Raw genomic sequence first — 25,872 nt, 5'->3', positions numbered from 1 at the left:
GACTAAAACACTTACATTTTTACGCTTGACTTTTTACAATTTGAACTTTGTTTGCGTAGATGTGAATTCTGAAAGAAGTATGAGGGTCTTGTATGACTTTGTACTTCTCCCATAGTTCATGTCTGTCAAACTTACCTGCCATGGACTCTTTCATAAGTTCCATGAAATCGTCTTCGGACAATCCGGGGAAAAGTATGATATCAGTAAGTATTCTCTTTACATCCTTACTTAAACTCTTGCTGTCTGTACACAAATGACAACTGAAATGTTAAAGTGTCTGAGCTTCTTGAGAATTCGACACATGTCTTGTTCTCTGTTCTTTAACAAAGGATGAGAAGCAAAGTCATCTAAGATAAGAAGACATCTATGAGGGTAAGTCTTCCAATCGTAAGATTGCAATTTCTTCGAAATGTATTCTATCTCTTTCTGTTTGTTTCTGAAGTGTTTCTTCTCTAATATTCTCTGCATTTCCTCATTTGGGTCTTTAAACTTAGAATTGACATACTCATTTATAGCATTGTACTTCAAAACTCTTCTTTGGTACTTCTTTATCCAATCTAACAACTCAGTATCTTTTATACATACTAACTTAGACTTTTTTATAATATCTTTGAACGAATTGACGGTTTGGTCAAATTGACCAGAAGTACTACAAATGACTACTAACTCATAGAATGGGTTCTTCTCATCTAGTTCTTGTTGTTGTGCAGCCATTTTAAGATAAGTGAAAGTCTTACCCGACCCAGGCGGTGCAATTAGACCTGTTATACCATTCTGAGCAAATAAGAACTTGTCATGTATGGGTTTTATCTGAGCATTTTCCAACTTCCTCTTGTTCTTATTTAAAACATTCTCAAATTTTTTGTCAATGTCAGCAAACTTTTTTTCTAACATATTTTTAGAAAAATTAAAATTTTTATCTTTTAGGAAATGTCTAGCGATTTCGCTATCTATATTCGAGACAAGCTTTTCGACAGCAAAACATCTGTCGACCATAAAATCTTACATAGTGTAAACAAGAAAGGTGAATTTGTTCTAAAGTTCTGTTTCTGGGAATATGACAAGAACCATAAAACCTTAAGCAGAGAAGTCTTAAAATTTGTCAATGACAGACTTGTTGACAGAGATGACGCCTCTTGGAGAGATGAAGTCCAACAAAACTTCTTAGAATGCAAAGAAGACACATGCGCTGTTCTTGAAAATGAAATAGAAAACAGAATAGAAGAGCTATTAAATGACAAAGCACTTTTACAAAAATATGGTTCTGAGAAGTTTGACATAACTCCACCAGAAAAGAAGAAGAGAGAAAAGAAAGAAAAGAAAGTAGAAGAAGAGAAGAAAGAACCAGAGCCAGAGAAGGGGAGATATGACATGTAAAAATAAAATTTTATTTTTAGAACATTTCTGGGTCAATGTCAATGTTCTCTTCCTCTTTAGGAGCAAACACTGGCTTAGACTCTAAAATCTTTTTACCCAATTTACCTTGAACTTCAACTATCTTAGACTCATAATATTCATAGTCGTCTGCTTTCTTTGGTTCATAAGGTATAACAAGTTTGTATGCTTTGCCTTCTTTAAGGTTTGAAAACCTTCTGTCAAAACTTTCTTTGACTGTTAACAAACCTTCTATGTCTAAGTCTTCAAATTTCGCACCATTTTTAGTCACAATAGCAAACTTAACTGGTTCGATGTTCCAAACTTTGTCAAATGTAGACTTTTCAAAATGGTAGAAGTAAACATTCAAATATGTGAATGGGTCTAGTTCTTCTTTAAGTCCTGACATGTACTTGTTGACTGAGATGAATTTCGTCATCTTTCCTATCGGATAAAAAAAATATTTTTTTTAAAATTTACTCAGAAAAATTTTTCCTTGTATATACACCATTCTGTACGTCTAAAAGACTTTTGACATTTGCCAAGAATGTTCGTTTAGACGCTGCCATATAACCATACTCTTGACAATACTGTTTATACGAATCGTACAATGACCTTTCATCTAAACACTCAAAGTCAGTTTCATCTATGAACAGTTCATATACACTCTTGTTTGCTTCTAACAATGTTTGTCTCTCTTCGGTATGTGGAATTTGTCTTGGATTGAACTTAGAAATATCTAATGTCATGAAATATGAGAACAAGTGGTTGTAAAAGTAGATGTCAAAGTTTCTGACAAAGCGTCAAAATATTCTGTATCTTGCATATGAGAATCTGACGTTCTGACAACTACATATCTTCTGTCAGAACTTTCTAACTTCATCGGAACGGCGTTGTTTGAAACCATGATGAAATTTGCAACATTTTCACAAACTCTTTGGTCTTTATATTTCTTTCAACAACTCCAACTTTGTCTGTTATAAGACTCTTCAAAGCATCTGAGTTTAAAACCTTTGTTGTATCTATACTTTGAAGTTCGTTACATACTATAAGTTTCATATTCTCTATTGAAGAGTTAAATTTACCGCAGATGTTTTCTAAGTTTGTCATATTCGGGTTCGAATAGCCCTCTAACAGTTTGCATAAGATATCTGTAAAGAAAGTGTTCTTACCTGTTCCTTGTTTTCCAATTACAATGAGAGCAGTTTCATTTTTAGCACTTGGATGTTGTAAGATGTTTGCAAACCAACATAAGATATACTCATAGACTCTTTCGTTTCCATTGCATATAATTTCTTTGACATGGTCTAACCAAGCTTCTATAACATTTTCTTTCCATTCTACTTGTTCGTATTTATATCCAGTGAAGATAGAATAGAAGTTTGGAGATGGTGTATAGAACTTTATACCACGAACTGAAAAATCTTCTAACTTTGACAATAAGATATCCCAAGCATCTAACATCTTCATACCAACTTGTACGACTTTTATTTTCTTAAGTTTCTGTTTACATTCTTGTTCTGAAACTATTGTCGCTTTAGGTTTGTTAAAGACTACATCCCATTCTTTCATGACATAACATTCTGGGGCAGAGTCGACATAAATGACTAAACGTTTCAAATTCTCGACTGCTTTGTTATAGTCTCTAAATGGACACATATTTCTGAACGCTTGGAAGTCATAAAAATCTGAAACGTCTATTCTGTACATTTTTTTATAAAAATAAAAAAAAATATTTTTTTTATTCTTGAGCTATTTGTTGTTCTTGACTTTGTTGTTGCATTTGTTCCATTTGTTGCATTTGTTGTTCTTGAGCTATTTGTTGTTGAAGTTGTTCTTGTAGTACAATACTTTCACCAGTTGCATCTTCCAATTCGAAACTTTCTGCCGTCATTGACAAATACATAGGACATAAAAGTTTTACAGGAACAAAGTTTGCGTCAACTAAGGTTAAGTTTATGTTTGCTAAAGTGTTTGAGTTTACTAAAGCTGAAAACTCTGCATTCGAATGAACAATAGGCAAACCAGCAGAGAAAGTGTTGTTTATACGCATGAGTATCTTTTGGTCATAGTAGTTTCTGTCGACATTCGAATAGCACTTTGAACCTAAGTTTGAAACAATATATAAAATAGGTGTACTTAAAGTCAATGGAACAGACATTCCTTGTATGACACCTTTTCCTGTTATAGGAAACTGTTGGTAGTAAAAACCAGATATAAGTTTTGTATTATAGCTCATATCGTTTATACTAAACTCAGTCGGACATCCAAACATAATGAAACCTGCTCTAGTTGCAGCACATGTTACATCCGTCCTTAAAGTATTAAATAAGTCAACAAAACCTGTTGGTGGTATATCTGAGTAAGTATCTTCAAAGGAGTATTTTTTACCATTCACAACAATAAAATCTTCTGGTGTCAAAAGAGCAAAACAGGCTTTAGTCGTCATCGTGTTTAAGGTCAGTTTACAATATCGTCCTTGAGGACTTTGTAAGTTTGTTGTTATAGAATTATATGACTCAGGGTTTTTAGTCGTAATAGTATAAACCACTATGTCTTCTGCCATTTACATATATTTAAAAGTTTTTCTGAAAGTGGAGAAGAACTTCATCTAAACTTTCACATGGCGTTTCTTGAAGTTCTCTGTCTAAGAAGTTCAAATATTTTGTAAAGACATAGAACTTTCCTTTGTCTACACGAACAAACAAAACAGGGTCTTTCATATCGTTCAAAAGTGTGTAAAGTCCTTTACATGAAATAAAGTCTATATTGTTTTTCTTCAAACATCTTTCAAGAAGTTTTGACATTTTTACTTAGCAAGTAAATTTTAATGAAATGTTGTGGTCGTCAAATATTTTTATGACGTCTGGGAAACTATATTTTAAGTTCAACGTTTCACCTCCTTTCATAACGTATATCTTGTCAATGACATTATATGAAACACCACAGCAAGCAATGTCGGGTTCTATTTCTTTGATGTTTATATCGTCTGCCTCTGTCAAAAGTTTCAATAGTTCTTTCAAAACTTCATGAGGTGCGATGACATATGAGTTCACTTTTACAGGGTTGTGCTCGACCAAGTTTAACATTATACCAAAGCTTGACAAATCTTCTCCTGAGTTTTAAGTTTGTCTTTAAGTTGTTGGTAGTCGTTTCGAATATCTGCAACAGAACTTAAGTCTCTGCTAACTTCAGGATATGTTGGTTGTTCTTTTACAGGAACTATTGTTATACCATCTTCGTCTTCGTATGGTTTCCCCACTTCAACATCTCTTCTTTGACATTGACAACAACACTTTGACTGTTTGTTTGAGTTGGTGAATTTAACTTCACATCTGCCATCGCCATTAAACCTTTTGAAACACTTACGCTTCTATTTTTCGGAAATGACATTTTACTTAGAATAAAAAGATGGACGTATTTGAGTATCTCTTCGAATTGAAGCAAAACAAAGTTTACACACACAAACAATACAAGTTCATTGACAGAATAGTTCTTTATACAAACAATGGAAAATGTTATAGAATAGCAGTCTTTGCTGAACCAAAATATTTTCATAAAGCAAAGAAAGTTGGTATAACCGAGATGGTGAAAGTTCTTGAAGCAGACAAAAATATAACAACAAAACTGACCGATATTTCTAAAGGTAAGTTTTTAATACAATATTATATCAAAACTGGCGTACTGTCAATATTTGACGGAGAGAAGTCAGTTCAAGAACAACTTACTGACCTGCTGCCAAAATCTGCTCGATGGAAGCTGTCGTTATACCAATCTGAGGAGCCCCAGCAGGTTTCATCGAACGAATCTTCAAAAGAGCATCTTCCGTGAAAAGTGCTATTGGTTTTGTAAACTTCTTTGCTTTCAATTCATCTGGACCGTCTCTGTCACCAGTATATTGTATTTGAACTGTACCAACAGTTGAAATACCACCCATAAAGTCTTCTGAGTCAGCAAATGGAATGCCAAGCCAAAAGTTTGAACGGTCTCCATTTGTATATTGAGTTTTTTGACCTCCTGTATGAGTCCATACTTTCACATATGGCATAATAGAACTTTGCATTTCAGGGTTAATGGTTGTTGTGAAGTTGTTGTTAAAGTTCATAGCATCTAATGTCAAGTTGTATGACCTCATATCCTCAACTGTAGAATATTCTTCTCTTGGATAATATTTGCCATCTATGTTTATATGATATTTAATACCGGGGTTGTAGAAACAAGAATAGTCATTTATAGTTCGTCTGAACAGTACAAACATAGTATCTGCATGTTTCATTGCAGTTGTTAAGGCAATATCTGTTCTTGCACCTGGGTCAGCACTTTGGTTTCCAACTTCACCTGCAAAGTCTTTGACAGATATTTGGTGTATAGGGAACATAAGTGGAACTGCAATATATTTGGCAGCTAAAGCATTTGAAATATCTGGGTCCAACATATAGACTGCAAGTCTGCTTTCTATTCTCTTGCATTCAAACTTTTCGCATGTGAACTTAACTGGGTCCCAAGCATTCCAGCAGCATTGAATAATAGTTTACTTCAGTGTTGAGGTTTGAGAAACCAAAGTCTAAGTCAACTTTGTCTTTGCAAAAAAATTTTTTTCCCACACTTCTGTAAGAGTGAATGGGTCTTGTGTTGGTGCAATGACTAAGTTATTTTTGCTTGGAGTAAGTTCGATAGAAATTTTTCCTGCCCAGTTTGGCAAGTATCTTAAAAACCTGAAGATGAGGAAAGATGACAAAGGAACTCTAAGTTTCAATTTTACTTTGGTTACTGCTGCTGCAGTTTGTCCAGAAAGGTAACATAAACTCCTGGAACGTTAGGGTCAAGTCTTCTTATTTTCTCAATAGTTGCATACTGGTCTGTTTGTTCTCTAGCTTGTGGTTGTACTGAGTTTCTCAAAGCGAACCATTCATAGTTTGCCCATGTTACTGTTTGAACTAAGTCAGAGTTAGAATATATCTTATATCCCATGAAAACTTCTGGAGCATATTGGTATCCGACATAGAAAATTCCATTGCAACCTTTCTTGTCAGACAACTTGGCAGAAGGTTTTATTTCAATGTCTTGTTCCACGTATAAGAAAGAGTTGTCAATAGAAATTATATGAAACCTGTCGCAAGCAATATCTACTGTTGTTGAAGAACCTTCTCCAAACTCACCTACGTTTCCATAAGAAACAGCAGTTGTATATTCGTAAGTTCCAGGAACTATTTCTGACCTTCTAATGGCATTGTCGCATTCGTTATACCATTCGGAAACATTTCCATTCATGGCATCCAAAACTGTTGGCGTTATATTCTGAGCGGCGTACATTTCATATGGGTAAAAATATAGAATAGTTGGATTTATATGTCATAATAGAACCCACGTGGACCAAGCTTTACTTTCTTCCTGACTGAGTTTTTAACTCTTCTTTTTCCTTCATTGCCACTACTTTCACTAGATGAAGTTACTTCTTCACTACTTTCACTTTGTTCTACTCTTCTTCTTTGGTGTCGCTTTGGTAACTTGCCCTCTGCTTCAAGTTGTTGCATCTTTGCCTCATGTTCATCTAGTATGTTGCAAATTTCCCATGTCCTTTTTGCCTTTGGGCTCTGGTCGCCCATCTCAGGTAACCTATATCCTAGAAAGAGTTTGTCATAGTTTGTATTTGAGTCTTCGCGTATTGTTTGCATGACTCTTTCCTGAGTTTCCGGTTCAAGCTCTTCAAACAGTGCCTGTCCATATGGAATATGCTCGTTTCCAAATATATGTTTTTGTAGCCATTCTGGTTTTCTTTCCATGTTACCAACTATATCTTTTGTGAATGGGAAAGCTTTTACCCAATCTTTCAGTCTTGCGTCGTTTATTTCTGTAGTTGGTTTTATTTTGTCAAGGAACATGTTTTTCAATACTAACATTTCATTTGGTACTGTCCATTTGAGTTTTCTTAAATATTCATCCCTTCTCGGTTCATTGTCTGCAAAGTAAGTTTTTATGACATTTTGTAAACTTTCGTTTGCAAGGTCATGTACAATAGGTTCTCTTCCTTCTCTCCCTAACTTTCTTTCTAAACTCTTCACCAAATATACCATCTCTATGGTTCTGTGTAGTTCTTTGAGATAAATGTTCTAGAACGTCAGGTGTTATATTTCCATCAGCCATGTTCATTTCATACTGGTCCAAAATATCTGCATGTTTCATATCTTTCAATGGCATTAAAGCCGCGCTTAAAATACCAGCTATATCTCGTTCACCATTGACTTCCATTGCGTCTACAACTTCTTGGAATTGTGGTTGTAAGTTTATGAACCACCTATCCGGGTTAGCTTTATGACCCCATCTCATTGTAGTTCCATCGTCTGCAGAAACAAAAGTAGGTTTGTTTCCATCTTGGTTAGGTTCTGAATGAACTTTAAACAATGTTTCATTTCTATATGTTTTCTTGAAATTTAACCTTTTATTTCACCGAGTTCATCCGAAGATTGAACGTTAAATGCTCGTAAGTAAAAAGGGTTGTTGTATTTGTGTACATTTTCTTTCAGTACTTCCATTCTATGCTGAATATTTTCATCTGGTGTTGGAGTCTTTTGTATGTCGGCAAACATTTTTCGATATTCTTCTACTATGTCAGCCGAATTTTTTTTAGACTCTTGGAAATATTCCATATTCTCCGCATACTCTTGTTGAGGGTCAAGATTTTTCGGCTGTTCCAAATCTTCATCTAGTTCTGTGAAGTTAGTTTCCAAAGGAGTGACTTGTTCGTTTCCTTCAGGCTCTTCTAGCTGTTGTTGCTGAACTATTTCTTCCATGTCTGGTTGTATCTGAACTTCTTCCTGTGGAGTTTCTTGTACCTCATCTGCTGGCATTTCATATATTCCGAGACCGTTTTCAACAATTTCCCTATCTAAGTCATCGCATTCATAAGCTTTGTTCTTTCGTTCCGTCTCTATTTTTTACGCGTTTCATGACGAAGTTGAATTGTCATTTAGCTCTGACATCAAATATCTCGGAGTAAATTCATCATGTCATTTGGATGATATGCTATTAAATCATATCCCTTAGCGAGCTTGTATTTTCCAGGTTTGAGATTATATCCGTTTGGTGCTGAGCCATAAAGCTAAATAGGTTCGGGTCAGTATTTCCATCCTTGAACTTTCTAATAGCTTCTTTATATCTGTCACTAAAGTCAATACTATCTGGGTAACCACACTCTTCTTTAAGCATTTTTAAGAATTCTTGGTTTCCTTGTTCTCTACTTCTTTTATGTCCTTGCTCTGTTTGTGGTTGTTGTGCTGGTTGTGGAGTGGTTGTTGTGCGGTTTTGAACTTGTTGTTGTGTGGTTGTTGTTGTTGTTGTTGTTTTGTTGTGCAGGGTTTTGAACTGTTGGTTTTGGTGCATGCCTGTGTCTGTGTCCATGTGACGATGTAAATGTTCTAGGTAGTCCTGGTGCAGGTGCTTCTCTTGGAGGGTTTGGTGGTATATAAGTTCCACCAGCTGGCACATATGTTCCATCTGCAGCGTAATGTCCTACCTGACTTTTCGTTCTTAAGAAAGCATTTACTAGGTCTGTTTTGGTCTGTTGTAACTCTTTTTCTTGACTTTTCACAACAGTTGCTCTAACGGCGTCATAGGCACTTTGAACTGCCTGTCTCGTTGCTGCATCTGTTATTTTCGTCATATTTTGTGCTACTTCTTTAACTCTTTGTCGAAACCTTCAGACTTCAGTTTCTTTCCAGATGAGAAGTCGTTCACTTGTTTCACCTTACTATGAAGAGCTTCGAAGGCGTTCTTAAAGTCAGCATTTGTTAAAGCTTCATTTGAACTGTCTTCATCCGCTTGTATTTTTGTCCTTATTGACCCTATGAGTTGGGCTGCTTTAGCGTTGGCTTGGGCATCTAACCAGTCATTGTTGGCTTTTATATATTCTGCGCTTTTCATTGCCTTTTGCATAGCCGCGTCGTTATTTTTACTTTCTTGTGCTAAGTTTTCATACTGTACGGTTTGGTTTTGCAACTGTAAAAGTTTTTCTGCCTTTACATTTGCTTCAACTTCTTTTTTATACTCATCGCTATCCATATATGTCTTCAGGGCTTTTTGTTTTATCTCTTCATCTTTCAGTATTTTATATTGAGTAGTATGGTTTTTCAAATTTATGACATCTTGTTCCATTTTTGCTACTTCTGCTGCTTTTTCTGACACTTTTTTCGCATATTCCTCTGTACTTAGTTCTTTCAGTTGTTCTTCTTTCTTCTTTTTCTCTACGTTTAACTCATTGAGTTTCTTTGTGTGTCTGTCATATTCTAGTTTCTTTTCGTTTTCACTTATTTGCTTCTGTATGTCTATGTTTGACTTTTTGACATCTGTTATTTGATTTTTGAGTGAACTCAAATTCATTTGACTTTGAGGGTTATAGGCTGTTCCGTCTGCAGCTCCACCATAGCCTGCCATTTTCGCTAAAAGTGCCGCTCTTAAACCTCCACTCTGTGCACCAACAACTCGGTTTAAAAGCATAGGATTGCTTGACATTTGTTGCAACATAGTGGGGTCATTCAGCATTTGTTGTTGCAACTGTTGTTGTGGTGTTAGTTTTACTATTGGATGTTTCAATGCTCTCTTCCTCTTACGTATATTCTTACGTAGCTTACGTGGCATTTTAAGTGAAGTTAAAAAGCGGTTTTATACTAAACATCTTCGGGGCTAGAGGGCGCAACGCGCCTGGAAGCCCCAATACCTTTTTTTTTTTTTTTAAATATATATATTTGCTTTTCTTCATCTAAAAATGGCAAATATTGATTTGCAATATTAACTAAAGTTTGGGATAAATTGTTCCAGTTTGATTTTACAATTTGTGAGCACATTATGTAATATGTAAATTTATCCGCTTTGTAGGAATTTAAAATTGTTTGTTGTTCTGTTTCAGTTAAATTACTGAATTTTTCAAGATTAATATTGTGATAAAAAAATAGAATCCTTGAAACATTCTGATATTGTAATAAACAGAAATTCATCAAAAGTGACAGCTCTCAATTTTTTGACATTTGTAAATTCTAAATTGAATGAGAAAAATGAAATAATACTAAGCATAATACAATATTCTAGATTTAATTATAATTAGGAAAAAGTTGGTTTTGAGAGTACTTTTCATAGGCATATAGAATGAAATCTTCTGAAAAATAATATCACATAAACTCATATTATTTTCTAATATATAACTATTTTATATAAAAATCAAATTCAATGATCTTAAAAGCGAAGGATAAACCTCAAAATTTACGAATATAATGAGTGGGAATATTTCATATGGTTTTATGATAGATAAGCATTATATTCCCACTCATTATATTCGTAAATTTTGAGGTTTATCCTTCGCTTTTAAGATCATTGAATTTGATTTTTATATAAAATAGTTATATATTAGAAAATAATATGAGTTTATGTGATATTATTTTTCAGAAGATTTTGTGTTCTTCTTCAAAATTTTATTTTTTATTAAAAAGAATCTTTACAAAATAGACATTTACTTTAATTAATATTTAAAAACGTGCTCTATCAAAAGTTCCAAAAATTCAATATTTTAGCTTTTCTGAGGTGTCACTTTTGATGAATTTCTGTTTACAACAATATCTTTTCAATGTTTAAAACGGATGCTAAAAAATGTAAAAGAACTTCATCAGTCACTGTGATTTTTTTGAAAAATTTATCCCAATTCAAGCATCCAATTGATCTTTCTGTCATTGTACTTATGCATTGATAAAGTTGATTTAATGAATCCGAAGAATAATCATTATGCTTGACTAGTTGAGTTAGTTGATACAGACTGTCGTCAGCCATTTTAAAAAAATGAATAAAATTGTATAGTAAATTATATTTGTGAAATTTGTGACGCTACATTCAATCTAAGACCAATATCTCAAAGAATTCCTCATTTAAGTATTACTTTTCATTGTTTTTTAAAAAATATCTTTGCTTATTTGTTCACTTTTTTGACATTTATTATATGCTTTTTATCATATTTCCGATGATATGAATATATATTCTATATAAGAATAACGCTACATTCAATCTAAGACCAATATCTCAAAGAATTCCTCATTTAAGTATTACTTTTCATTTTTGATTCAATTTTCGAACGGTTTTCGTAAATTTTGCATCATTTCATTTTTTAATGGGAAAATCATCTATATTTAATCAAAAAAGAGCAAACTTTACAGACGAAAATAAAATATTTATCAGGGAACAATCTGATAAATACCAAAAATCAACATCGAGAGATGAAAAAACGAATATAATCAAACAAGTTCTTCAATATTTTAATATTAAATACGCCGAAAATGAATCTAAAGCTGTCAGAAGATATTTTAGTTATATTGCAGTTAAAAATATTCCCGCAGTTACTGGAAAATATCCTGATACAATTGTTCGCAAAGATATGCTTTATTCGCATGATCATACAAATATTATTAATTCAAATAATATTGAACGTTACTACCGTTGCATCGATCATTCTTGTCAAGCACGTTATTTAGTTAAAATTGAGAACAGTTCAGTTTTCCGAAGATTTACAAAAGGAACATATACCCGAATGCAGACAATTTAAAAAGTTACAAAATGAAAAAAATGATCTTCATAAATCAATGACTCTGACAGAAATATACAATAAGGCAATGGCAAAATTTTCTGAAGACAACGGCACTTTTCAGCAGATTAAAAAATTTATGACAGAACTTGCTGTTGGTACTGATGAAAACCCATTAATTAAAGATTCATTGGTCAGGGAAGTTTATAATAAGTCCAGAAAATTTTCTGTTGGAGAAAAAATTACAGACGATGAAATTGCTAATTTTTGTTTAATAAATGGCGAGCAGTTTTTCATGGCCATGATTTTCAATCAAATTGTGAGACGATGTTTTTTGGTTTTGAGAAGGCAATTCAATTTGCAAAAGAAGCCACAGATTTATTTTGCGATGGAACTTTTAAAATTACACCAAAACATTTTCAAAAAAGGACAGATGCTAACAATTATGATTTGTGAACCTTCAGCAAATCAATATCTACCACTTTTATTTATATTCATGAAAAACCGCACATTTGAATCTTATAAGAAGGCATTTGAATATATTTTTACTGTCAAGAGTATTCAATTTTCAAAGCTAATTCAAATTCATTGTGATTTTGAAAAGGGAATGATAGAGGCACTTCAACAAATTTTCCCTAAAGTCCGTATAATTGGATGCCTATTTCATTTCAAACAAGCTTTACACAGGAAACTTGTAGCACTTTATACAAAAAATTTCAATACTTTACAAAATTCTTTATTTAAGCTATATTCTATTACTCCATTCATGTCTCATGAAGAATTTGTACTTACAATGCATATAATTAATCAAAATAAAGTTGATTCGATCAAAGATTATATTGATTATTTCAACAAAGTTTGGTTGCCGCACTACAATTTAATATCTCAATATAATAATGCAACTGCAATATTCACTAATGATTGCCTCGAGAGTATGCATTCAGAATTTTCTTCGTTAAAACATCCAAACATTTATGAAGCTATTAAGAAGATATCTCAAATCCAATTAGATAAATATAACGCCATCAAAAATAACCAGAAGATCGAGCGCCATATAAAAACCGTTATCACTGATAGCTACAAAAATTATATTCTTGACTGCTTTCAAAAAGAACTTGAGAAAACAATTTTTTCTATCAAACAATACAACGTAAGTGATCTTTCTTTGGCTCAGAACGAGATTTCTCCATATGGTTCCATAGAATCGAGTTCATTGTTCGAAAATATTCCAGTTCATGATGCAGATATACTCAAATCGATCGATCTAACAGATAAAGATACAATGATCACTAAGTTTATTAATGAAAAAAGAGAAAAAATTATGGCATTATTTAATGAAACATTAAATCATCCAGATTTTAATTCATCCACTCCAATTCAAACTAATTTTGAGCAAGCCGATACAAATCAAGGTTCAGATGCTCCAATTCGCTCCGAAAATTCAAATATTGCAGACTCTACAGATTTAGAACCAGAAAATCAAAACCATCCTTCTACAAATCAAATGTCTAGTAATCTAGAACATAAGCTGGACCTTCTTGATCATATTGAAAAACAATTATCGAAAATGCGCTCGTTATTGGGAATTCTTCCTACTACAAATGCTATTGTTGGGCCGTCAAAACAAGTTTCAGTTAATAGCAAGCAAAATTCTGAAAAAAATAAGAAAAAATCTTCCATAACAACAAAATCAAACAATAAAAAACAAAATTCATCCGACAATCCTCCTAAACGTAAAGCTCCTATTTCGGAAAGGATTCTCAGCGATAATAACTTATATTTTCAAGTTCATCGAAAGAGATCGAAAAGCAAACGTTCCACATCTACAGAGAAAAAGAATTGATATATGAAGTCTAATTCCTTTTATAACTACTATATTTTTATTCTTATGACTAAAAAATAATATATTATTTAACAATTTTCATTTTTTTCTTTTAACAATTTCGTTTTATTTCCATTTATTGTTAAATGATTTTTAGCATACACCTTTCTTTGTTCATCTTCTAAATACAATTTATTTTTTCTTAGATATAATTCTATTCATTCAATTCGATCGTCATTTTTCAGTACATGATCGTAATTTTCAATTATTGATCGCGATTTTACTTCAGAATTTGTTCGCAATATTGCTTATCAAAATTATATCTCTATTCTCTCATTTCTGTTTAGTCAATATCATTACACTCCTATTGTCTAATAACATGCTATTAATTTTCTTAAAATTAAAAAAAAATATCAACTTTTAAAAACAGAAACTTAACATCCTTAGGTCAATGGATTTTGATGTGAGATACATTTAATCTGTTTTTCTTTTTTTATTTTAAATAATTGAATATTTATAGTTGTTATGGGTCTTACATCATGTAAAACGAATTTTCTTAAAGTAAATTTACTTTTTCTTCAATCTTTCTTACATATTTATTAAAAAAAAAATTATCCAAAAAAAGATGTTTTAGAATGAAAAAAAATAGAAAAATCTTCATTTATAGTCTTTCTTGAATGTATACGTTTTGATTTTTTTCTTTTTTAAAAAATTCAATTTCTAGAAAAATCGAGAAAAAATCATTTTCTTCTATTTTTTAGGACGCCATACCCATTGAAATCTCCTCTCAGGACGCCATAAACTATTCAATTATGGTGTAAACTTCTCAAAAATTGAATAGTTTACATCAGGACGCCTTAGGACGCCAACCCTTTACGCGCCCAAATAAAAAACAAAATATATTTGTTTAAACACTTATAAAATATCAAATATCTTATTTAATATATGAAATAAGTTATAATTTTGGATGCACTTGTGGCTATTTTTGCTTACAGCACAAGTGCATCCTGCCGAAATCAAGCCAGTTTCTATTGTCAAGGTTTCTAAAAATGTTGAAGTTGAAGCATATTCTAATGGTAAAGGCTATCTACAGATTGGCTCAGGATTTCGAAATCGAATTGCTCCTTTAGATAGGATTATCAAAGAACAAATAATCATTCCTCGACATGTCGAAGATGGAGAGAATCTTTTAGTTATAAATCGGATTTCAGATTATGCGTTTTTTAATACAACACTTAAATCAATCACACTACCAGAAGATATTCGTACACTCGGAAATTATTCTTTTGCATATACACATATCAGCAAAATAAAAATGTCTCAAACAAATATTGAAGAAATTCCGTATGGTTGCTTTGCGAATTCTACATTGAAATACATAGAATTGCCTAACACGCTTTACAGAGTATGTTCATATGCATTTGATTATACACAAATAGAAATATTCGATCCATACGTTAACTTGAAGTATATTGAACCATATGGATTATCAAATTGCTATAATCTTACAATTGCAAACTTATCACAAACAATCATTACAAGATTAGACCAAAAGGCCTTCTACGAATGTCCTTCATTAAAAGATATGTGGATGTCCAGTAAAATCACCACAGTTTTATCACGAACATTCGCAAACACAGATATCGCTCATATAAAGATACCCAAACAACTTACAAAACTCGAAACAGAAGCGTTTGCATACAGTGGATTTCATGAATTTGATTTTTCTGAATGCCAACTTACAGAAATTCCTCCAAAAGCATTTTACAGTTGCCATAAAGTCCAGAAAATCATTTTATCCCAAAGTACTACCATCATTCGTGCAAATGCTTTTGCAGATTGTTCCGTCAGTGAAATTGGTATCTATTCATCACTAGAAACTCTTGAAGAAGGTTGTTTCTGTAATACATCCAATCTCCGCAGTCTCGATCTCTCAGCCGCGTCCGTAAAAACCATTCCTAAAGATGCATTTCGAAATTCAAACTGCGGAAATTTAGATCTTCCTTTATCCCTTATTACCATCTCTGATTTCGCTTTTGCCAATGGACGTGTTGCACATATAAGTGTTGGATCCAAACTAGAATCGATAGGTCTCAACGCTTTCCAGAACTGTTTGAAACTGTACAGTATAAATTTAAGTCAAACAGCTATAAAAGAAATCAAAGATTTTACTTTTGATAATTGTTATTCTTTGTCTTCTGTTTCTTTCCCTGTTTCTCTTGAAACAATTGGCATCAGGGCTTTCTATGGCTGCAACTTCCCTGAAATACACTTCCCACCTAATATCAAGACCGTTTCTGAATACGCATTCGCAAGTATTTCGAAGTTGAAAACAGCAGATTTAGAATGCATGGATTACAAAATAATTGAAAAAGAAACTTTTGCAAATTGCACGAGTTTGGAAGTTTTGAAAATTTCTGATATAAAAACAATAAAACAAGGTGCATTTAGGAATACTAAACTTCGTAAAACGGTACTGCAATCATCAATAAATGATGTATATGAAGCTGCTTTCGCTGGTTGCCAGTATTTGGAACATTTCGATATGTCTAAAACAAACATCAAAAAAATTTATTCTGACACTTTTGCAAATTGTTCCAGATTGTCAGAATTTTATTTTTCTCAAGAGACAGCTATCATTGATTCATCGGCTTTCTACGGATGTGCCTTAAAACTCTTTAAAGTTCCGAAATCATTGCAAACATTAGGAGAATTTGCTTTATCTCATTTGACATTTTTAGATAGAATTGATTTGACAAATACAAGAATAGATACAATCAAAACAGGCTGTTTTTGTTATTCTACGAAATTAATTGATATTAAATTACCTCCTATTGCTGCAATTGAACCAAAAGCATTCGAAGGATGTTCAAATTTAAGAATAATTATGTTAAATGGAACATATGTTAAGTTATTACCTGCAGTTTGTTTCTTGAATTGTTTTAGACTTGAAAAAATCATATTCCCTTATAAATTGGAAACAATTGACCAACAATGTTTCGCATTTACTAATTTGAGGAAGTTTAAAGCACCTGATACATTAAGAACAATTAAAAAATATGCTTTCTATTCTTCCCAAAATTTAATTTCAGTTTCAATGAGTACATCTCAAATTGAAGTGATTCCTGAAGGTGTTTTCCTTCATTGCACTTCTTTAACTAATATATCAATGCCAATTATGGTTAAATCAATTGGTTTGGAAGCTTTTGCGTTGACAAATATTTCAAAATTTCCAATTTGCCAAAATTTGAATAACCTTGGTCCAAAGTGTTTCTACGGTTGCCAGAGCTTAGTACATGTTAATCTTGACCAGTCAGGGGTTAGTTATATACCAGAGTTTTGTTTCTATAATTGTAAGAAATTGAGAAAAATTGAATTTAACGGTTATTTGTCAGAAATTATTTTTGGCAGATTTTGTTTTTCGAATACAGGTTTTAGGTCATTTGAATTTCCTCATATAACAACTGAAGTAAATGAAGGAATATTCTCCAGTTGCATTGACTTAGTTTATGTTGATATTTCTCAAGTTAATGTTAATTTTAGTTCTTCTATTTTTGAAGGATGTTTACATTTAGAAACATTGATGATTTCTACATCATTACAAGAATTGGGATCGAGATCATTAGTAGGAACAGCTCTTGATAAGTTTATTGCACCTCCTTCTCTTAGCAGAATCGGATCAGGAAGTTTCGGAAATTGTAGATTTTTAAGGGAAATTGATTTGAGAAATTCAAAAGTTTCTGTGATTCCTGCTGAGTGTTTTTCATTATGTCATTCATTGAAGATTATATATTTTAATGATCATATTACATCAATAGGTTCTTGTGCGTTCATGCAAACTAAATTAGGAAAAATAATTCTTCCTCAAAAAACATTTAACATTGAAAGATGTTTGTTCAAAGATTGTCATTCATTGATTGAAGTTTGTTTGAGTTATACATCGATAACAACAATTCCTTATCAATGTTTTGCAGGTTGTAAGCATCTAAAGAAAGTATTACTACCCGAATCAATCAATACAATTGGAATTGAATCATTTGCTTCAACGAAAATTAAATCAATAAATTTGCCAAAAACAACAAATTTAATTGGATCAAGTTGTTTCATGTTTTGTGAGAATTTAAAGAAGATTGACTTATCAGCAACGAATATAGAAGTATTACCACCTTATTTGTTCTATAATTGCACTAATTTAGTTGAAGTTTCTCTTCCAATTCTTTTAGTAGAATTAGATCAAACTTGTTTCGTTGGATGTTCATCATTAACAGTTTTCGAATACTGCGGATATGGTGACCATCAAACAACGAAATTACCTTCATTCGTGAATGATGAAATGGAAATTCACGTTAAGAAGGATTTCAAGCATAAGAAGTTCTTCGGCCTGCAAGTAATCAAAGGTTACTACTGCGGAACAGCTCCAGATCCAACTCCAAGACCAACTGATAAATATTGGATGATGTCTGAAGAAAAAATTGAAAAAAGATCGTTTGCTACATTCGCATTACTTTCGATGTGCATAGCTATTGTGTTGACATACGCAACAGCATTCTATTATATCACATCTGAAAATAGAAGAGATGGATATTCCCTTCTTCAATGAATTTTTTTATTTTATATTATTTTTGTTTGTTTTTAATAAAATAGATTTAATATTTACTTTATAATATCGATTTTTTTCCCCAAATATACAATCATTCCTTCAGATGGAAATAATTTGGATGAATTTTTCAAGATTAGCTCAAAATGATCTTACATTTCAAGGTTAAAGTTCATTCTCAATGATTTATTTAATTAGTAGCAGATTATTAAAAAAAATATATTTTATATTAAGCTTAGTTAAGCAGCATGCTTCACATATCTTCCATTTTTTCACGAAAACACTGAAGGGATAATGAAATTCATTCATAGAATTCATATATTCACATTCAATAATCATGTTATTTTGATATTTTATCAGAAGTTACATTTGAAATAGCGATATTTTGAGGTGTTGCTTATTGTCAGCTGCAAGATCTGAAACCTATTTTCATGAGAATATTCAATTAACGTACAATAATCGTTATTAACGAAATTATGGCACGTCGTTACACGCACGACAAGAATAAAAGCCAGATCGTATTTGATTTTACTGGTGGTGAATCTGAAATGCATTCAATGACAATGCAAACAATACCAAAAGCGAAAAATATTGTCAGATCCGAAGGTCAAAACTTTTCACTTCGTACAGATGATATTAAAGGCGCACAACCAAGTCCTCCGAAAAAGAAATCATCTTTCGATTTCTACAACCCAGATGATATTGATGGCTCCAAATCAAAACCAAACGTTGATAAAACAAAGCAACCAAAAGACATTATGAGCGTTAAAGATATTCAAGGCGCTACACCATCTATTCAACGAAGTCTTCCTCATTCAAATAGACACTCAAACCCACAAAATCCAGTTTATGATCTTCCATCATACAAAGAGGAGCCAATACCTGTTCCAAAGTTCATCAGAGACAACATCAACTACGATGATATCCCAGGAGTTCATCCAAAGTCTTATAAGACAGATAAACCTCCAAAAGATACTCTCAAAGTCGATGATATCCCAGGAGCAGCTCCAAAACATCTCGTTGGTAAGTACATTGATCATCACGAGATGGATGTCAGCGACATTAATAATGATGGCGTTTTTAAGACTAGACGTCAAACAAATCCATTATTCCCAGATTACTACTACGATGGACAAACATATCCACGTGATTTTGGCATCCAAAAGTCGAATTACAAAACCAGAAATAAAGATACAGATTTTAGCCTGAAGACATCTGATATTCCTGGAGCATGCGCAGATTCATCTGCAGAAGCTATCCGCAATTTCAAGGCTCCTCTTCCACCATCTGAACAGGACGAATACGGAAAACCTGTTGCACTCTTAAATCTTCCTTCAATGAAGAAGGCCGAGAAAGAACTAGAAAGAAGACGTGCAATAGAAGAATACCATGGAGAAACTATTCGTCGTTTTGAAAATCGCCATCTTTTGGTGATGAATCAAAGCGCAGACCCAGCACAGGCAGCTCTTAAGAATCAGAGACAGAATAGAAGTAAGGCTCCAGTTACATTCCAAGTTACTGATGCCGATTTATAGAACAATTTTATTTTGTTATTATTTCTTTGTTTTAGTGTCATAGATTTCCATTTTGATTGATTTTATTTTTGTAAAAAATGTTTCTTTTACGTTTATTTCTTGCAAATACATAATAACCATTTCTAGATCGATTCATTCTATGAATATGTTTAAGCATGATGTTTGTAACTTTTTTGTCTATCGCCATATCTACAACGTGCGCTTTCTCTTTGAATTTTCAAATTAAATTTCGGTGTTGCAAAAAATAAACCTTAGAATTACATTCTATGAAGAAACCTTTATTTCCTGCTACACATGGATTGTCTTCTTTATTCTATATGAGTCAAGGAAAAATTTGACAATAAACAAAAATCATTTCCTATGCCTAGAATCAAATGGGAGAAACTAGCTGAGAATGTTGCAACACTTCCCGGAGTTTGGGCTTATCCTATCGATATCAGAATTAACAATAAAAACTTTAAATCAAATTTTATCTTTCTTTCATGTATTAGTAATAAAGTTAAGAATGATTTATACCGTGGGAATGTTTCCAATAAATATGCATTCAATTGCAGCATCAAAGATCAGAAAACATATGAAATTCTTGAAGATCTTTTTCTTGGTCAATTAACAAACAATAATTTGACCGATAGCATTAATACTGATTTATTTCAATTTGCTCTTTCAATTGAATGTCAGGATTTAATTGAATTTTATTATGAAAAATTCGAACTTTCTAACTTTTCACTAGAAAACTTCGACAAGAACATTATTTATTGCAAGTATTGCGATTACAAAGATGAATTTATTACATTTGTTTCACAAAACATTGCTAACATTGGAGTACCAAAGTTAGTTGAAGTGTGTAATTATTTAGGATATAATTTTGCAGAGAATATTATCAGATCCTGCCTCAAACAATCATTAGATTTTAATGAATTTATTTCTTCTTTAATTGAAAGTAATTCATTATTCTTCAATTTGATTCTTAATATTGATTGTTCAAAATTGTTTATCGAAACAAAGATCAGAATTGTCAATTGCTATATAAAAGCAAAGATTACAGATGAGACAATTTCTCAATACATCATATCTTATCTCCCAACAATTACTCATGAATGTCATTTTTCAAAACAAGAAAATGATAAGCTGAGAAAAGAAACAGAAATTTCAAAACAGGAGATAGATAAGCTGAGAAAAGAAACAGAAATTTCAAAACAGGAGATAGATAAGCTGAGAAAAGAAACAGAAGTTTCAAAACAAGAAATAGATAAACTGAGAAAAGAAAATGAAATACTGGCAACTCATAATTATTCTGGAAATCCATACGATGGAATATTTTCTTATTTAAGAATGAGAAACAATGGTCAAAATCCGCTTGATTGTGGTGCAGTATCTGTTTCAACATCACAAGGAAACGGTGGAAATAATTCTGATTTATTTGAATATACAAAGAAAAATCATCAATGGTATTTGAAAGAAATAGCAAACAATTCAGTTTCATTTGATTTCAAGGATAAAAAAGTTTCTCTTTCTGCTTATACAATTAAATCGCGCGATGGAGAGAGTTATTGGGAGTATCCTGTAGATTTTGCAATAGAAGGAAGTAATGATTTTACTCAATGGGAAATGATTGATGATAAGCCAAACAACACCGAAATGGGTGGGAACGATAAAGTTCATACATGGTTTTGTTCTCAATCACCATTTTATCGTTATATCAGATTTAGATTAAAATCCATTCATAGTTCTGGTGGTTTGTTGACAGATCATTTTGAATTCTTTGGAAAAATTATATAATAATCATCATTTTAGAATTTTCTTACTCTAGTATATGATGTAGCATTCTGTTATCTAATTGTTGATGCCACTAGAAACCATTTATTAAAAATTAGAACTGCATTCATATATACACATATAAGTCAACTTGTTTAAACTATTCGTAAAATGCCTCTTCTACTTAAAAAAGAAGCAATTAAAGCATAAGATTGAATTGATAACTAGTTCATGAAAAATCTTTAATATGTGTAAAGGGTGTCCAACAAAAATCTAACATTGATTTTGGCTTGAAACTCTGTGTGTGCGTAAGGGGGCCATTGGGAATTATATCGGTTATGAGAACTAAGGAAACGTAACTTAGGAAAATGAAATATAAAATCACTGAGGAAAAGATCGGAAAATTTTATGAATTTTTTATAAAATTAGAAATTTGGAATTAGAAAAGTATTTATGTAAAATCTAAATCGTAGAATAGAAGAAATATTAGTAATAGAATATAAATGAAAAAATAAAAAAGCAAAAAATGTAAATGATGAGAGAAAATTGAAAGAAGATACACAAAATCACGGGGGAATCACCAATCTTTGATGAATGATTATATAGAATAAATAGATTGGGAAATTCCATTGCTTTGTAGTATATCGGTAAAGAAGAGTAGAAAGGTCGTGCGTTCGATTTAGATTTTTTTGTTTATATTGATGATGAATGCAATATTAAGGTTGAAAATATTCTAACATTGGTAATATAAAGAAAATGATATTGGAAGATTTATTTATATTTAGTTATTAATATTAAGTAGAGAAAATAAAAGAGATATGAAAGTAAAATGAGGAGGATTGTGTCTGGTTCTGTCATACCCCGGATACATTGCAAGTGCATTGTGCCCGGATTCGTTCAAATTCTCGCAAACACATTCTGATTGCGAGGATATGAGCGAAATGATAGAGCAATGCAGACAATTGTGTCTGGTTCTATCATACCCCGGATACATTGCAAGTGCATTGTGCCCGGATTCGTTCAAATTCTCGCAAACACATTCTGATTGCGAGAATTCGACCGACAAGACTGCATTGTCTGATCGTGTGATCAGGACACAGTCATACAGGATACATTGCAAGTGCATTGTGCCCGGATTCGTTCAAATTCTCGCAAACACATTCTGATTGCGAGGATATGAGCGAAATGATAGAGCAATGCAGACAATTGTGTCTGGTTCTATCATACCCCGGATACATTGCAAGTGCATTGTGCCCGGATTCGTTCAAATTCTCGCAAACACATTCTGATTGCGAGGATATGAGCGAAATGATAGAGCAATGCAGACAATTGTGTCTGGTTCTATCATACCCCGGATACATTGCAAGTGCATTGTGCCCGGATTCGTTCAAATTCTCGCAAACACATTCTGATTGCGAGAATTCGACCGACAAGACTGCATTGTCTGATCGTGTGATCAGGACACAGTCATACAGGATACATTGCAAGTGCATTGTGCCCGGATTCGTTCAAATTCTCGCAAACACATTCTGATTGCGAGGATATGAGCGAAATGATAGAGCAATGCAGACAATTGTGTCTGGTTCTATCATACCCCGGATACATTGCAAGTGCATTGTGCCCGGATTCGTTCAAATTCTCGCAAACACATTCTGATTGCGAGAATTCGACCGACAAGACTGCATTGTCTGATCGTGTGATCAGGACACAGTCATACAGGATACATTGCAAGTGCATTGTGCCCGGATTCGTTCAAATTCTCGCAAACACATTCTGATTGCGAGGATATGAGCGAAATGATAGAGCAATGCAGACAATTGTGTCTGGTTCTATCATACCCCGGATACATTGCAAGTGCATTGTGCCCGGATTCGTTCAAATTCTCGCAAACACATTCTGATTGCGAGAATTCGACCGACAAGACTGCATTGTCTGATCGTGTGATCAGGACACAGTCATACAGGATACATTGCAAGTGCATTGTGCCCGGATTCGTTCAAATTCTCGCAAACACATTCTGATTGCGAGAATTCGACCGACAAGACTGCATTGTCTGATCGTGTGATCAGGACACAGTCATACAGGATACATTGCAAGTGCATTGTGCCCGGATTCGTTCAAATTCTCGCAAACACATTCTGATTGCGAGAATTCGACCGACAAGACTGCATTGTCTGATCGTGTGATCAGGACACAGTCATACAGGATACATTGCAAGTGCATTGTGCCCGGATTCGTTCAAATTCTCGCAAACACATTCTGATTGCGAGAATTCGACCGACAAGACTGCATTGTCTGATCGTGTGATCAGGACACAGTCATACAGGATACATTGCAAGTGCATTGTGCCCGGATTCGTTCAAATTCTCGCAAACACATTCTGATTGCGAGAATTCGACCGACAAGACTGCATTGTCTGATCGTGTGATCAGGACACAGTCATACAGGATACATTGCAAGTGCATTGTGCCCGGATTCGTTCAAATTCTCGCAAACACATTCTGATTGCGAGGATATGAGCGAAATGATAGAGCAATGCAGACAATTGTGTCTGGTTCTATCATACCCCGGATACATTGCAAGTGCATTGTGCCCGGATTCGTTCAAATTCTCGCAAACACATTCTGATTGCGAGAATTCGACCGACAAGACTGCATTGTCTGATCGTGTGATCAGGACACAGTCATACAGGATACATTGCAAGTGCATTGTGCCCGGATTCGTTCAAATTCTCGCAAACACATTCTGATTGCGAGAATTCGACCGACAAGACTGCATTGTCTGATCGTGTGATCAGGACACAGTCATACAGGATACATTGCAAGTGCATTGTGCCCGGATTCGTTCAAATTCTCGCAAACACATTCTGATTGCGAGGATATGAGCGAAATGATAGAGCAATGCAGACAATTGTGTCTGGTTCTATCATACCCCGGATACATTGCAAGTGCATTGTGCCCGGATTCGTTCAAATTCTCGCAAACACATTCTGATTGCGAGATATCGAAATGATAGAGCAATGCAGACATTGTGTCGTTGTATCATACCCCGGATACATTGCAAGTGCATTGTGCCCGGATTCGTTCAAATTCTCGCAAACACATTCTGATTGCGAGGATATGAGCGAAATGATAGAGCAATGCAGACAATTGTGTCTGGTTCTATCATACCCCGGATACATTGCAAGTGCATTGTGCCCGGATTCGTTCAAATTCTCGCAAACACATTCTGATTGCGAGAATTCGACCGACAAGACTGCATTGTCTGATCGTGTGATCAGGACACAGTCATACAGGATACATTGCAAGTGCATTGTGCCCGGATTCGTTCAAATTCTCGCAAACACATTCTGATTGCGAGGATATGAGCGAAATGATAGAGCATGCAGACAATTGTGTCTGGTTCATCATACGGATACATTGCAAGTGCATTGTGCCCGGATTCGTTCAAATTCTCGCAAACACATTCTGATTGCGAGAATTCGACCGACAAGACTGCATTGTCTGATCGTGTGATCAGGACACAGTCATACAGGATACATTGCAAGTGCATTGTGCCCGGATTCGTTCAAATTCTCGCAAACACATTCTGATTGCGAGGATATTGAGCGAAATGATAGAGCAATGCAGACAATTGTGTCTGGTTCTATCATACCCGGATACATTGCAAGTGCATTGTGCCCGGATTCGTTCAAATTCTCGCAAACACATTCTGATTGCGAGAATTCGACCGACAAGACTGCATTGTCTGATCGTGTGATCAGGACACAGTCATACAGGATACATTGCAAGTGCATTGTGCCCGGATTCGTTCAAATTCTCGCAAACACATTCTGATTGCGAGAATATGAGCGAAAGAGCAATGCAGACATTGTGATCTGGTTCATCATACGGATACATTGCAAGTGCATTGTGCCCGGATTCGTTCAAATTCTCGCAAACACATTCTGATTGCGAGAATTCGACCGACAAGACTGCATTGTCTGATCGTGTGATCAGGACACAGTCATACAGGATACATTGCAAGTGCATTGTGCCCGGATTCGTTCAAATTCTCGCAAACACATTCTGATTGCGAGGATATGAGCGAAATGATAGAGCAATGCAGACAATTGTGTCTGGTTCTATCATACCCCGGATACATTGCAAGTGCATTGTGCCCGGATTCGTTCAAATTCTCGCAAACACATTCTGATTGCGAGGATATGAGCGAAATGATAGAGCAATGCAGA

The 25,872-nt window shown here is 33.7% G+C and overlaps 9 protein-coding genes and 3 pseudogenes across 12 annotated transcripts, besides 5 other annotated features; 5 read left to right on the top strand and 7 right to left on the bottom strand.

Annotated features, from left to right (window-relative positions):
* Nucleotides 1-7,758: part of a mobile genetic element that runs on past the window's edge.
* TVAGG3_0838880 lies at nt 20-468 on the bottom strand (annotated as a pseudogene). Its single transcript has one exon. A coding segment is annotated over exon 1 (449 nt).
* On the top strand, nt 931-1,377 carry TVAGG3_0838870 (uncharacterized protein; the record flags this gene model as incomplete). Its single annotated transcript, XM_051248786.1, has 1 exon — nt 931-1,377. One exon carries the CDS (start codon nt 931-933, stop codon nt 1,375-1,377), a length of 447 nt encoding a protein of 148 aa, XP_051084261.1.
* TVAGG3_0838860 (protein of unknown function, DUF4108 family) lies at nt 1,394-1,813 on the bottom strand (the record flags this gene model as incomplete). The annotated part of the gene is made up of 1 exon (XM_051248785.1): nt 1,394-1,813. One exon carries the CDS (start codon nt 1,811-1,813, stop codon nt 1,394-1,396), a length of 420 nt encoding a protein of 139 aa, XP_051084260.1.
* On the bottom strand, nt 2,248-3,084 carry TVAGG3_0838850 (annotated as a pseudogene). The gene has a single exon. A coding segment is annotated over exon 1 (837 nt).
* On the bottom strand, nt 3,116-3,940 carry TVAGG3_0838840 (uncharacterized protein; the record flags this gene model as incomplete). The annotated part of the gene is made up of 1 exon (XM_051248784.1): nt 3,116-3,940. The coding sequence occupies one exon, from the start codon at nt 3,938-3,940 to the stop codon at nt 3,116-3,118; it is 825 nt and encodes a 274-aa protein (XP_051084259.1).
* Nucleotides 5,099-5,509, bottom strand: TVAGG3_0838830 (protein of unknown function, DUF4106 family; the record flags this gene model as incomplete). The annotated part of the gene is made up of 1 exon (XM_051248783.1): nt 5,099-5,509. One exon carries the CDS (start codon nt 5,507-5,509, stop codon nt 5,099-5,101), a length of 411 nt encoding a protein of 136 aa, XP_051084258.1.
* TVAGG3_0838820 lies at nt 6,720-7,165 on the bottom strand (annotated as a pseudogene). Its single transcript has one exon. A coding segment is annotated over exon 1 (446 nt).
* Nucleotides 7,759-9,202: 1,444 nt separating the features above from the next.
* Nucleotides 9,203-10,008, bottom strand: TVAGG3_0838800 (protein of unknown function, DUF4106 family; the record flags this gene model as incomplete). The annotated part of the gene is made up of 1 exon (XM_051248782.1): nt 9,203-10,008. A coding segment is annotated over one exon (806 nt), but the record flags the coding sequence as incomplete, so codon positions are not given.
* A 94-nt stretch (nt 10,009-10,102) lies between these two features.
* Nucleotides 10,103-10,344: a mobile genetic element.
* Nucleotides 10,345-10,346: 2 nt separating this feature from the next.
* Nucleotides 10,347-10,383: a mobile genetic element.
* Nucleotides 10,384-10,938: 555 nt separating this feature from the next.
* Nucleotides 10,939-10,976: a mobile genetic element.
* Nucleotides 10,977-14,637: a mobile genetic element.
* TVAGG3_0838760 (MULE transposase domain-containing protein) lies at nt 12,699-13,665 on the top strand (the record flags this gene model as incomplete). The annotated part of the gene is made up of 1 exon (XM_001281826.2): nt 12,699-13,665. A coding segment is annotated over one exon (967 nt), but the record flags the coding sequence as incomplete, so codon positions are not given.
* Nucleotides 14,638-14,726: 89 nt separating the features above from the next.
* On the top strand, nt 14,727-18,354 carry TVAGG3_0838740 (otolith morphogenesis protein family; the record flags this gene model as incomplete). Its single annotated transcript, XM_001298987.1, has 1 exon — nt 15,070-18,354. One exon carries the CDS (start codon nt 15,070-15,072, stop codon nt 18,352-18,354), a length of 3,285 nt encoding a protein of 1,094 aa, XP_001298988.1.
* A 466-nt stretch (nt 18,355-18,820) lies between these two features.
* Nucleotides 18,821-19,968, top strand: TVAGG3_0838730 (uncharacterized protein; the record flags this gene model as incomplete). The annotated part of the gene is made up of 1 exon (XM_001298988.1): nt 18,828-19,886. One exon carries the CDS (start codon nt 18,828-18,830, stop codon nt 19,884-19,886), a length of 1,059 nt encoding a protein of 352 aa, XP_001298989.1.
* Nucleotides 19,969-20,214: 246 nt separating this feature from the next.
* TVAGG3_0838720 (ankyrin repeat domain-containing protein 61 family) lies at nt 20,215-21,845 on the top strand (the record flags this gene model as incomplete). The annotated part of the gene is made up of 1 exon (XM_001298989.1): nt 20,247-21,665. The coding sequence occupies one exon, from the start codon at nt 20,247-20,249 to the stop codon at nt 21,663-21,665; it is 1,419 nt and encodes a 472-aa protein (XP_001298990.1).
* Between the last annotated feature and the right edge of the window lie 4,027 nt (nt 21,846-25,872).

This window comes from Trichomonas vaginalis, chromosome VI, assembly GCF_026262505.1.
Source record: "Trichomonas vaginalis G3 chromosome VI, whole genome shotgun sequence".
Taxonomy (NCBI): Eukaryota; Parabasalia; order Trichomonadida; family Trichomonadidae; genus Trichomonas; species Trichomonas vaginalis.
The sequence above is the reverse complement of the archived record's forward strand: the minus strand, read 5'-3'. Positions and strand labels throughout refer to the sequence as shown.